This window comes from Staurois parvus, unplaced genomic scaffold, assembly GCF_062004578.1.
Source record: "Staurois parvus isolate SC_StPar_1 unplaced genomic scaffold, SC_StPar_1.0 ptg001270l, whole genome shotgun sequence".
NCBI classification, from domain to species: Eukaryota; Metazoa; Chordata; class Amphibia; order Anura; family Ranidae; genus Staurois; species Staurois parvus.
In genome coordinates, this window is record NW_028319066.1 from 168,474 (window position 1) to 183,037 (window position 14,564).

Here is a 14,564-nt window from a genome sequence, read left to right on the forward strand (position 1 = left end):
TAGTTATTACTAGAGGGATCACCAGCAGGAAGAAGGAGGTCCTGATTCTCCAATTTAGATCTTTAGTGATCAATAGAAGGATCACCAGAAAGATGAAGGAGGTCCTAATTCCTCTATACAGATCTTTATATATCACTAAAGGGATCACTAGCAGGAGGAAGGAGGTCTTGATTTCCCTTTACAGATCTTTAGTTATCACTAGAGTCAAATCCTGTGAGGAGAGAGTAGAGGACATGGCTGAGCCACGCTGTGCATGTGTATGGACACACACTGCCTGGCTCAGGAGCGCCTGCATGGGTGCCCACTTAGTGCACGGCTTTCTGAGGGGGCATTCCTAGGAAGGAGTGGAGAGCGTCGGTGGGGGTCTCCAGAAGAAGAGATAAGGAACTACTCCATCCAATACCATTGCACAATGCAGGTAAGTATAGCATCTTTTTTTTTTTAATGTAAAAAAATTTAAATAAAAAAAATCTTTACGATCACTTTAAATTACAAAAATAAGTTTTCAAGTGTGTCCCTTTTTATCTGCTTGGACCTTCGTAGAAGTAAAAAGATCATCACTCGACTGTATTGTAGTAGTAAAACCATATTTCCACATTGTAACTATTCCCCCCTGAACCATGTGTTTATCTAAAAATTCAAAACCATTTTTAATTTTTTTTTATTGTTTATTTGCCAAATTAAAAAATACAAATTATGCACAAAAAAATGAAAAATTGATTCAACTCTATTAAACCTAAGAGAACACAGCACACCACTTTCTTTTTATCAACATAGACTGGCTGTAGAAACAAATATTTACGAGTAGCCATCTTGGGTTTTGCTTGTGACCTCTCTGTTATATTCCTGCTTTATCCTGAAGATGGAGATGATCCTCATTTTTTTCTTGAGTTTCCACCTCTTGACTCCTATCAGAACCCTTTGACATCTTATTAGGACTCTGACCTTTTATGTGCTATACAACTTGCCAACTGAACACCGGCAGGAAAGATCTGCTACTGCTAGCTATGTAGCTCCATCTTTGCAATTCCACCACACTGTTTGGCCTTGGCACTGATGGTCTTGCACTGGTTGAACCAGAAGACTTTGAGGCTTGCTGTGGCCTGTAATGGGAACCTACGTCATGGTCTACGGTCTTCTTGGGGTTTATTCCATTTATGACTGTTCCTAGCAGACTAAGCTGAGCCCTTTCCTCCCAGGTCAGATCAGGAAAGATCTGCTACTGCTAGCTGCTGTCTTTCCTCTCCCATTGCAGTAGTCAGTGGCAACTAGACATGTGCAATTTGTTTCATTTAATTCATTTTTCATACAAAAATCTAATTTCTGGAGATTCAGATTTTTCCGAATCTCCAAATAGACACAGAAACGAATGGCAATGAATCCGAAAAAAAATTATTAAGAAATTAACAAATGCATTTGTTTCATTCAGATATGTGCTAGTAGTTCGGGCCCATGGGGAAATGAATCCAATTTTCAAATTCGTTCAATAATTCAGATTCAGTTAACAAATGGATCTGAATTTCGTTTGATTCATTGATGCAAATGCACATGACGCCAGTCAATATTGTCCAATCAGCTCATGCATTTCATTTTGTGGTTTGGACTAGTGTCTGAAAATACTGAATATTGAATCCGCCCGATTCGATTATATATTGAATATATAGCAATCTTTCAATTTGCTAAATTTTTCAAATTCACACAGACCAACAAATATACGAAAAGAATGTCAAAAATACAAAACGAATTCTGAAAATTAATCAATTCAACATAACGAATATGAAATACAATTCTTCAATGAACAGATGCACCCGAAACAAAAATGTCTGGTGTCTATTGGCAACACTCCCACCATCAGCCTGATCTGACATTTTAACAGGTGTGCAGGAGATGATATGAATTTAAAGGTGAGTTTTAGGCAACCAACTAAACACTCTGTTGAAATACCATTTTATCTGCCAAAGGCTTTGTAATTGTGATCAGTCAGTCTTGTCAACTAAACATCCTGGTGGCCTTAGTTTTCTCGACTGTAAACTGGTCACCAGCCCACCCTCAAGCTGTGATTAGTAACTCTGCAAAAATATAAATTGAAGCTTTTATATTTCCCTGGATTTTTAATTGTTTACTGATACAAACCTGTAAAAATTTGTAAAAAAAATATATATAATTTAATAAAAACAAAAATCTGTAACATATCTGATAAGAACATCTATTCTGAAGCATCTGTTTGTGCCGTTGGGATGTTAATAACTGGGATGGTACTATGGTGGACTGTAAAGATAACAGATTTTTTAGTTTGCTCTCCGCTGAATTCATGGACAGGACTTTTTGTTTGAGGATTCCCAAGTATTGGAGATGACCATGGTGAATTTATAACTTGAGAACTTATGTTGTCATCTTGTTCTGTTCTGTTTTCGTCTCTGGGAGAAGGCATTGTTATCTTCTCTGCTTGGTGAGTCTGGATTTCTTCTCCCTGTGGATGTATTTCCGCTCGTAGGGAACTTTCCCTTCCTTTTCTGGCCTCCAATACCATGGGTCTTGTGGTAAGAGTTTTAGGAGAATTTTCATGTCTTCTCCCAGATCTTGGAGAGTCTTTCACAAGGTGAGAAGCTACAACTGGAAACAAACTGCCAACCTCTGAAGAGCCTTGTTGGTCTTCTGGTGGGGATAGAGGTTTTGAGATAGCTATGTAGCTCCATCTTTGCAATTCCACCACACTGTTTGGCCTTGGCACTGATGGTCTTGCACTGGTTGAACCAGAAGACTTTGAGGCTTGCTGTGGCCTGTAATGGGAATCTACGTCATGGTCTACGGTCTTCTTGGGGTTTATTCCATTTATGACTGTTCCTAGCAGACTAAGCTGAGCCCTTTCCTCCCAGGTCAGAACAGGTTTCTGGCATGGTTTGCTTTCCTGCAAAATCTTTTTGAGTTCTCTAAGCTTGAACTGTCTGTCTGTAGGTAGGTTCTCTTCCCTCACTATTTCAGCCTTCTGTTTTGTCCCATCTGCACATAGAAACTTCACATTAGCCGACAATGACCTTTTATTGGTTTTGTTCCTTAAAGTGGAAGAGGGTGACTTAGTTTCTCTGTTATTCATTAGGTCCTTGGCGTAGTTTGTATTGTTCTGAGTAACTAAACTCGTTCCCGTTGTAGGCCTTACACTATCTGCTGGCCATTGGCTGCTGGGGAAATGGATTTGCTTTGCAGGAACGTGCTTCTGTAAGTCAGACAATGTGCTGAAGAAGACAAACATGTTTTCCTTCTGGTATGTTTCTGGCTTTGTGTCCATTACAGTCTGGAAAATAACTTATTATTTAGTATATGTGAATAAAAGTATGATTTCAATGAACATTTAAAGCTGAATTCGAAGTATGGTTTTTATTGCATGGTTACATTTTGTATGTAAACTGAACCAATGTATAGTATACATATTCTATAGTTGTGGAACTGCTGTGGAAGCAGAGAATCACAGTAGCAATCACTGCTTTTACAGTGCTCACCATGATCTTCCAGGCCCAGTAGCAAGTGGCTACTCTTTTGCATTGTGGACATGGGGACATCACTCGACATGGCCGCCAATCACAGACTGCCTTTTACTTTTTTTTTTTAATTAATGAAAGGCCTTTTCTGATTGGATGAGGTGGAGAGCGGTGACATCACAATCCCCACCTTGTCCAATGACAAAATGCCTTGTATTCTTTGAAAAGAATACTAAGTATTCTATGAATGGTAGTTGAGCAACTCCTTGTGTGCACTATGCAGAAGAGCAACCGCTTAGCACAGGACCAGGAAGACCACAGCATTCACTGTAGCAGCGGCAACGCTCCTAACTCTGCTTCCAACACGGTTCCATAGCTGTGGAATATGTATACTTGCATTGGTTCACACTAGACCAATGTAAGAATACATATGCTATAAAATACAATAAAAACCATACCTGGAGTTCAGCTTTAGAGAAAACGTCACAAATATGATACATACATTATTTAACTAAATACTTGGGTGGCCTTTTTCTACAGTGCCAACACTCTTTGCCTAGGACAGAAGAGGATGGAAGCACCATGTATGCCCAGCACGTGGGCAAACTTTATACAAAATATGAACACACTATAAATGTTTAAAGCTTATTAGCCATTAAAAAAATATTCATTCTTTTAACCTCCTTGGCGGTATGATTCCTTCCGATTTTTTGTGCTGAAAGCGGTACCATTTTTTTGCATGGAAATATGTAGTTTTTTATTGTAGGCTTTAATTTTTAGGAATAACTCACTGAAATCTGTCTGAACAAGAGTCTAGTAAACATCTCGGGGGTGATAAAACGTGAAACACAAAATCATAAATTATAATTTAATAAATAATCATAAAAAATAATAACATAATAATACATTTAATTCAATAATATAATCAAACCAAAAACACTGAAATTTGAAATGGAGCGCCAAGTTCGCACATCGCTGAGCAAAGTCGTAAAATCATTTTCAGTGTCTGATGACGAATTTCCCCCACGAATCATTATCACTCAAGTGGTTCTGATTTACTATCGCTGTTCTCTAGCCGGTCTAAAACTGCTTTTGACATAAAGGGACGCTTTTTGGACGCCATGGACTTTTCTAAGTTTCCAGGCAGAAAGAACAGTCAAAATGCAGGCAGGGCGCCGGACAAAGCACTCGGGACAAAATGTATGTGAAATGCATTGAAACAGCAATGTTTTACTATATAATAATCATTAAAAAAAAAATGAAATTTTTTAAAAATTTCAAATTTGCCACCAGCGCCCGTACGTCCCGACGTCACAGGGACCGGAACACGGAAGCCGGATGCTGGCATCGGCCGGAGGAGATGGCCGGGGACGCTGCAGGGGACACATCGCGGGAGCGAAGGACAAGGTAAGTGCTGCAGGGACCCCCTGAGCAACGCCGCAGGGTAAGCCCGAGTGTAGCTCGGGGTTACCGCTTGTGGTACTGAAATTTTACCCCGAGCTACACTCGGGAATACCGCCAAGGAGGTTACAGTAAATGTCTGGGCAAAAAGTTAAGCAATACATGTGCATTTCCCATCTTTTATCCCTTAAAGTGATTGTAAACCCTTACAATTACAATTTTGCAAAGCGCTGCGCAAACTGTTGGCACTATATAAATCCTGTATAATAATAATAATAATTTACTCAGCAAAATGACCAGGTGATACACAGAGATGAAACAAATCCTCCTACATAAGTTGTACCTGTTTCAAAGCCATTCAAAGTACAGAATTTACCCAGCATTTCTGAGCTCCAAAAGGCAGGGGTGGAGATCTGATGTTATACACTGCACAGCATAGGCCAGGGAGCTGAGTGTCATCTGAGACCTGAGTGGAGGGAATGGAAACACACCCCTCTACACAGTCACTGCCAAGGCTGTCAATCACAGGCTGTCTGCTGGAGCTCCCTTCCCTCTGGAGTCAACATCACCCGTCAGGAGTAAATCATACAGATAGTCTGGAGTTGGCCTGTTCTCCCTGTGCCTACATGGGGGGGTTGTCATTAAAAACACAGCTCAATCGGGGGGGGGGGGGGGGGGGGCAATTACTGGAACTGATCCCCTGTATGGCTCTCTGAAAGCCAACGGGAGGGAAAGGAGAAGAAGCCAGGTTTCAGCTTCTGCAGAGAGAGCCATACAGGGGATCAGTTCCCATAATTGCCTCCCCGCCCCGCCATGCTCATCACCCTCCCTGCCCACATCTGATTCACCCAGCTGCCTGGGCCCCCCTGCTTCCCTGGGCCCCGTACAGGAGGGATGGTGGTACCCCCTTATCCATGGCCCTGCCGGTAATGTACACAAGTACCCTTAAGAAAAAGTCAAAGGAAGTGACGAAACGTGTCAGGGATACGGGACGTCTGACGCATCGACGTTCACCGGAAGTGCGATCGCGGCCATTTTGGAAGTGGGAACATGTGGTTGTTCCCTTGCTTCATTCATACATTGTCTCTGCCATGAGGAGCTGTTTTCTCCAATCTTATATGTAAGTCACTAAATAAATTTATTACACTTTATCCACCTTATCTAATTGCGGATTCATTTATGAGGGAAATGGAGGAGAGTTCTAAAGATTGAGTTGGATCCTGAAGAAAGATGTCGTCCTAGCCTATGATATGCCCTTCTGAGATATTTATAGGGTAATTATTCACTGCTACATGAGTTTGAATGCTATATTGTGGGCTTAAGGTGACCACTGTTGTTGTATTTAGTGTGTTTATACACATTTGAGTGACTCACGGATTTGTTGCAGTGGACACAATTGGAGTGTTTATCACGTTTGGAGAATTTGAATATATATATATATAAATATATATATATATATTTTTCCCACTAGTTATGTGTTCTGCAAGACTCACAGTGAGTGGCACAAATTAATTTTATAAAGGGTATGACACTATTTTGAGTTTGTTTTTTTTGGAGGTTTATGAGCATTGAAAACTTCACGGATTAAGAAAGAGATTTATTTTGAAAGAAGAAAAGACTTTTACGTATGGTGTTTAAGACATTGGGGACATTTTGTATGTTTACTTGATTTTGTATAAAGAAAAGGTGTTTATTTATATTTTAATGTACACAAGTACCCTTGGCCTGCATTTATATGGTCACTGATCTGCTCGGTGAACCTGAAACCCCAAAGAGGAATATTATCACGCTTTATAAGCTCCAGTATAAATGATACCACCCTGTATACCTCAATGTGAGCCCCGTGTGTCTTCTCTCTGGGTGTGATCACTTTCACATCAGATCTGATCAATTCATCATCAATGCTCAGAGAGACTCTGTCCATCCTTGTATTATTTTGCCTGTCAATGGAAAATCAGAAATAATTGCATTATGAATTATTATATATTTACATAGCACTGTCCTCTTCAGTGGCATTGTATAGATTGTGATTGTAAACCCTTATATATACCCAGTGAAGTGACTGGCCTTAGGTGATACAGAGATTAAATAAATCCTATTACATAAGTTGTACCTATTTATCTGTGGTCTTCTCCTCTCTACATCTGTTCTAAGTCCAGAATTTATAAAGCTTTTCTGGGACTTCAGAAGACAGGGGGCGGAGAGCTGAAATTACACACTGAAGAATTCAGAATTGAGAGATGATTGGAGGGAACAGACCCCCCTGCTCAGAGAACAGAGCTGAAGCTGTCAATCTGCTGCAGCTCCCTCCCGTCACCATTTTTTCTCTTGGTGTCAGGAAAACTTGTCAGAAGTGATTAATGCTGATAGCAGAGGAACGAAGCAGCAGACAGACATGATACTTAGTGCTCTGGATTGAGACAAGTACACATTATAGAGCAGTGGTTCTTAACCTTTTTGGAGGTACTGAACCCCACCAGTTTCATATGCGCATTCACCGAACCCTTCTTAATTGGAAAAATAAAATATGATTTTTAAAATTCAAAACATAGGTATATATTTATACATAGGTGCACAAAATGAACAAAACCATTAAAACATGATTTTCACACAAAAACAAAATAATGAATATTTACCGCAAATCAGTGTGACTTCTGCTGTTGTCTTTCAGAGGCCAGTTCAGAAATGCGCGGCATTACCTTGGCAAGTGCCACTCTCATGTCATTTTCGCAACAAAGTCTGTTCCTTTTCTTCGTCTTTATGTCCAGCATCCTCGAAAAGGATTGCTCGCAAAGATATGTTGTATCAAACGGTATGAAAATTCATCCCCCATATAGTAATTCATCCCCCATATAGTAATTCATCCCCCATATAGTAATTCATCCCCCATAGTAATTCATCCCCCATATAGTAATTCATCCCCCATATAGTAATTCATCCCCCATATAGTAATTCATCCCCCATAGTAATTCATCCCTCATAGTAATTCATCCCCCATATAGTAATTCATCCCCCATATAGTAATTCATCCCCCATAATAGTAATTCATCCCCCATATAGTAATTCATCCCCCCTATAGTAATTCCTTCCCCATATAGTAATTCCTTCCCCATATAGTAATTCATCCCCCATATAGTAATTCATCCCCCATAGTAATTCATCCCCCATATAGTAATTCATCCCCCATAGTAATACATCCCCCATATAGTAATTCATCCCCCATATAGTAATTCATCCCCCATAGTAATACATCCCCCATATAGTAAGTCATCCCCCATATAGTAATTCATCCCCCATATAGTAATACATCCCCCATATAGTAATACATCCCCCATATAGTAATTCATCCCCCATATAGTAATTCATCCCCCATATAGTAATTCATCCCCCCTATAGTAATTCATTCCCCATATTAATTCATCCCCCATATTAAGTACCCAAGTCCCCCCTGTGTCAATTCACTTACCTTTGCTCCGCGCGTTCCTCTCGCTGTATTCCCGCGCCGTTCCGGTCTTCAGGGCGGACTGTGAGAGGAGCCTAGCTCCTCTCACGTTCGTCACGCTGCCCCGCCTACACACATCCTGACAGCCAATCACTGGCTATCAGGATGTGAGTGGCAGCGAGACTGGCCAATCATTGCATTTGAGTCCCTGCCGCCCGAGAGGAGGGAGGGGAGCGGGCGCCCGGCACACAAGAGCCGCGGCTTGCCGACCACTGGGCTAAGCGATGTTGCGTGACCACCTGCAGCCAATGATGGACAAGCGGGGCATGTCATCACAAATCATATGAGTCGGGTGTGGGTCACCTCCGCCGAACCCCCGAGACTGACTCACCGAACCCCTGGGGTTCGATCGAACCCAGGTTAAGAACCACTGTTATAGAGGGATATACATTGTTCAAAGGGTTAACAGCCACTTTTAAACTCAACATATTTGTTACAAACTGACTGTACAAACTCCTTTAGCTCTACGAATGACTATGTTGTACAAAGAGCCTGCTGACTGGATACAAATTCATTGGTTAGTTTAGGCAGGTCACAGACATATTTTTGGTAAGTCTATAGCAGTGATGGCGAACCTTTTTGAGCCCGAGTGCCCAAACTGCAACCCAAAACCAACTTATTTCTTTCAAAGTGCCAACACTGCAATGAAACCTGAATATCGAGCTTTTGGTTTAGAAAAAACAACTCGTACAGTAGTGCAAACTAATTAACAGTACAGGGATGACCAGAGACTGCGGACACAGTACAGGGATGACCAGAGACTGCGGACAGTACAGGGATGACCAGAGACTGCGGACAGTACAGGGATGACCAGAGACTGCGGACACAGTACAGGGATGACCAGAGACTGCGGACACAGTACAGGGATGACCAGAGACTGCGGACAGCACAGGGATGACCAGAGACTGCGGACACAGTACAGGGATGACCAGAGACTGCGGACAGTACAGGAGATGACCAGAGACTGCGGACAGTACAGGAGATGACCAGAGACTGCGGACAGTACAGGGATGACCAGAGACTGCGGACACAGTACAGGGATGACCAGAGACTGCGGACAGCACAGGGATGACCAGAGACTGCGGACACAGTACAGGGATGACCAGAGACTGCGGACAGCACAGGGATGACCAGAGACTGCGGACACAGTACAGGGATGACCAGAGACTGCGGACAGTACAGGGATGACCAGAGACTGCGGACAGTACAGGGATGACCAGAGACTGCGGACACAGTACAGGGATGACCAGAGACTGCGGACACAGTACAGGGATGACCAGAGACTGCGGACAGTACAGGGATGACCAGAGACTGCGGACACAGTACAGGGATGACCAGAGACTGCGGACACAGTACAGGGATGACCAGAGACTGCGGACAGTACAGGGATGACCAGAGACTGCGCACAGTACAGGGATGACCAGAGACTGCGGACACAGTACAGGGATGACCAGAGACTGCGGACACAGTACAGGGATGACCAGAGACTGCGGACAGTACAGGGATGACCAGAGACTGCGGACAGTACAGGAGATGACCAGAGACTGCGGACAGTACAGGGATGACCAGAGACTGCGGACAGTACAGGAGATGACCAGAGACTGCGGACAGTACAGGGATGACCAGAGACTGCGGACAGTACAGGAGATGACCAGAGACTGCAGACAGTACAGGAGATGACCAGAGACTGCGGACAGTACAGGAGATGACCAGAGACTGCGGACAGTACAGGGATGACCAGAGACTGCGGACAGTACAGGGATGACCAGAGACTGCGGACAGTACAGGAGATGACCAGAGACTGCGGACAGTACAGGGATGACCAGAGACTGCGGACACAGTACAGGGATGACCAGAGACTGCGGACAGTACAGGAGATGACCAGAGACTGCGGACAGTACAGGGATGACCAGAGACTGCGGACAGTACAGGGATGACCAGAGACTGCGGACAGTACAGGGATGACCAGAGACTGCGGACAGTACAGGGATGACCAGAGACTGCGGACAGCACAGGGATGACCAGAGACTGCGGACAGCACAGGGATGACCAGAGACTGCGGACAGTACAGATGACTGCTGACCTTTGGGGAGGGAGGGGGAGCGGGTACCTGAATTTGACAGGTACCCGCTCTTACTTCCGCAGAGTTTTTTTTTTATCTTACCTGTTCCTTTATCCAGCCGCGCGCTGTCTTCCCGGCTTCTGTAGTGTGGGCGCTTGTCGGACAGCCGGATGCCCAGTGCGCATGCGCGAGAAGCGCTGCGCTTTGTGATTGGTCCAGCGGCTTCTGGGATCTGTCATGTGTCCCAGGTACCGCCTTACCATTCACAAAGAGCACTGCTTCTTGCGCATGCGCACTTGGGACCCGGCTGTCACGCACACTACAGAAGCCGGGAAGACAGCGCGCCGCTGGATAGAGGGACAGGTAAGGTCCCACTGCAGAGCTGAGCGGTTGGCCCGGTATTCTGACACGGCGGCGGTGGAAATACCGGACCGGCCGCTCTATATTCGCTCCATAAGACGCACTGACATTTTCCCCCCTTTTTTGGGGGAAAAAAGTGCATCTTATGGAGCGAAAAATACGGTATTCTCCTGGCGTGCCCACAGATAAGGCTCGGTGTGCCGGCTGTGGCACGCGTGCCACGGGTTCGCCATCACTGGTCTATAGCATTGCATAGAGCAGGGGTATTGAATTAAAATGCACCGAGGTCCGGGCAGTACAATTTGCATGCATCAGAGGTCCGAATCTCATGTAGGCCCCTGTGGTGCACTTTTGTGTGCGCCAAACCACATGTTGCTGCGGTGCGGTTTTTGTAGAAAAGGGTCGGGGACTTCTTCAGGTTTCTAGCAGTTGTGCTGACCTACCCACAACGTGTGCACCAAATTCACATGTACAGATCTGAACCTGAACTCACATCAGTGTCCTCATTCCCCGCTGCACATCACAGTCCCCTCCTCATTCACAGAAAGATCCCTCCTGATGAGTGTCCCCAGCTCCCCTTTTGCATCGCTCTCCTCCACCCCTTTTCACAGTAGGGTTCTCACACTTCCTTGACATCACCCCCCCCCAACAGTACTATCCTCTGTCCCCTTCACTGAAGAGTACTCTGCCCCTTTTTACATAATCCCCCCATGTTACTGTCCTCAGCCCCCACATTACTGTCCTCAGCCCCCCCCCCTTATGCTACTGTCCTCAGCCCCCCTCCATGTTACTGTCCTCAGCCCTCCATTCCTGCCCTCAGCCCCCCATGTTACTGTCCACAGCCCCCTCCATGTTACTGTCCTCAGCCCCCACATTACTGTCCTCAGCCCTCCTTGTTCCTGTCCTCAGCCCCCCTCCATGTTACTGTCCTCAGCCCCCCTCCATGTTACTGTCCTCAGCCCCCCTCCATGTTACTGTCCTCAGCCCCCCATTACTGTCCTCAGCCCCCCATTACTGTCCTCAGCCTTCCTTATTACTGTCCTCAGCCCTGCATTACTGTCCTCAGCCCTGCATTACTGTCCTCAGCCCCCCCACATTCATTTCTCGCCCCCCATGTTACTGTCCTCAGCCCCCTTCCATGTTACTGTCCTCAGCCCCCCATTACTGTCCTCAGCCCCCCATTACTGTCCTCAGCCTTCCTTATTACTGTCCTCAGCCCTGCATTACTGTCCTCAGCCCTGCATTACTGTCCTCAGCCCCCCCACATTCATTTCTCGCCCCCCATTCACACTAATGTCCTTAGCCCCTTTAACTTTGCCCCCCCACTGTCCTACCTTACACAGATAATAATTGACAGAAAGTGATTGATTGCTAGGGCTGCCCTTCATCCTAGCAACCAATCACCTGCTTGTTAACCTCGGGCAGCTCCCACCCTCCATCCAGAACTGTCCTACCTCCCGCTGTCAGCTCTGTGAGGATGACCGTGAGACAGCTGGGGGAAGAAAAGGCTGCATGGGTCCAGATGGGACAGTGACTCGGTCCACATCCGGACCCTGGTCCGCCATTTAGTGATGCTTGAGTAAAGTTCGATTGTGACTTGTATGGTGAGCCTAATACAACAAACACACAGGTGATAGAGAAGGTTTTCTAGGGGACAGTCTAACTATTTTGAGTTTTGGCTGTAATTTCTGTAATAGATTAATTCCTATAAACTTCAGCTCCATCTACTGGCCAAAAAACAGTATACTTTCTTATTGAGGTATTTAATTATAATGCATTTGGGCAAGTAGGTGGAGCTTAGGAATATAGGAATGAATCTATTACAGATATTATAGCCAAAATGTGTGCAACCTGCCTGCCAACCAAAACAAATGTTTTGTAAACAGACCCCAAAGTAATACCTACTTTAATCTATGGTCCCTCAGTCTTCCTTTCAACCTTTCGGTTGACATGACCAGTCCCCTGAAAATGTTATTTTTGCCAATTTCAGACCGGTTTTATCACTGACGTCATTACGTATAATGCAGGACCAGCAGCAACATTCCATCCTGCATTGCACATGAGAGAAGTATGGCATATTTTCAGTGAGTACATATTTTTAAATATCATCACAGCATTTGCCTTTTTGTCTAACCCCAGGTTCACACCTAAGTGTTTTCTGCAGCATTTTGTGTTTTGCAGAAACGCAGTACAGTCCATTTAACATGACTTCCTATGGGACAGGTTCACGTCTCTGTGTTTTCACCCGGTGCGTTTGTTTGGAAAGGGTCAGGGACTTTTTTTTAACTCAAACGTTGCGTTTTTGGTTGTATAGACTTCAATGGGAACACTGCAGAAAAGCAGGTATTGCGTTTTTGCTTTGTTTTGTGGTTAAAATCTGCCTAGCAACAAGAAAAAAAAAAAAGCAAAACGCATCAAAAACACAAGTGCAAAAACGCAATGCAAAACATAGTTACATAGTTAGTCTGGCTGAAAAAAGACAAAAGTCCATCCAGTTCAACCATAGAAAAAAAAAATTATAATCCTACACCCACAGTTGATCCAGAGGAAGGCAAAAAATACCCCAGCAAAGCACGATCCAATTTGCTCCTGCAGGGAAAAAAATTCCTTCCTGATCCCCCGAGAGGCAATCAGATATTCCCTGGATCAACTTTACCTATAAATGTTATATTCAGTTATATTCTGTGTATCCAAGAAACAATCCAGGACTTTTTTGAAGCAATCCACTGAGCTGGCCAGAACCAACTCTTGAGGGAGTCTATTCCACATTCTCACAGCTCTTACTGTGAAGAAACCTTTCCATGTTTGGAGATTACATTTCTTTTCCTCCAGACATAAAGAGCGCCCCCTTGTCCTCTGTGATGACCTCAGGGTGAATATAGTTACACAGTTAGTCTGGTTGAAAAAAGACTAAAGTCTATCAAGTTCAACCATTAAAAAAAATAAAAAATAAAAAAAAATATCATCATCAAGAACAAAATTCTCCAGGATTATTCAGAGTTCAGAGGGTGAAAACGCAATGCAGAAACGCATCAAACACAGCCTGCATAGGCGTGAACCTAGACTAAAGCAGGCCATTCAAGTCAGTGTTGATGCCGGAAATTCCTCCCACAGTGCTATTGTGTTCTGCCGATGCGGGGGCAAAACACAATGACCACTGCTGGTGGCTATCACTACCGGCAGTGATCAAAAGAAAAAAAATCAATAGATTGACTTGAGTGCAGCCAGCCTGCCCATAGATGGATCGATTCCCTGCTGAACCAGTTAAGATATGATCCATCTACGGCCGGCATGGATTTTACATGCTTGCTTTTACATTTTTGCAGCTGCATTAACCCCTTTGCTGCCAGTCGCTGCCGCTACCGGGATTATGTATAAAACTGCAAGCAGACTCCTGCCTGTCAGATAGAAGCAGTCAGGCGGCTGTGCTGCCGTCCAATTGCTTCCATATACCGTTGGTAACAACGCCCCCCATGCCCCTGCCATGTGGTCCAAGCTCCACTTGCCCATCTGAGGGCATGGGTTCAACATGGCGGTTGGAGAGAAGGGAAAAAAGTGGACACACATCCAGGGGCGGACTGACCATTCGAACACTCGGGCAGTGCCCGAGGGTCCGGGGTCAGTAGGGGGCCCCATGAAATGCCCCTGGTACTTTTTTTATAGGCTTTTTTGGGTGTGCTTTGAGTTTGGGCAAGGACACAGGGGCCCCATGATCCCTTATTGCCCGGGGGCCCCATGAGTTGTCAGTCCGCCCCTGAAACAT

General features: G+C 44.6%; 1 protein-coding gene across 6 annotated transcripts in view; it reads right to left on the reverse strand.

The window, feature by feature from the left end:
- Positions 1–647: 647 nt before the first annotated feature.
- Positions 648–14,564, reverse strand: part of LOC149437674 (uncharacterized) — a 58,184-nt gene continuing 44,267 nt past the window's right edge. For all 6 annotated transcript variants that reach the window (XM_089660732.1, XM_089660733.1, XM_089660729.1 and 3 more), the window contains 2 exons: positions 6,706–6,817; positions 648–3,292 (listed from right to left, as the gene is read on the reverse strand). In XM_089660732.1, the coding sequence (XP_089516858.1) occupies positions 2,207–3,292; positions 6,706–6,817 (1,198 nt within the window). In that variant the 3' untranslated portion in view covers positions 648–2,206. The remainder of the gene's footprint in view (positions 3,293–6,705; positions 6,818–14,564) is intronic.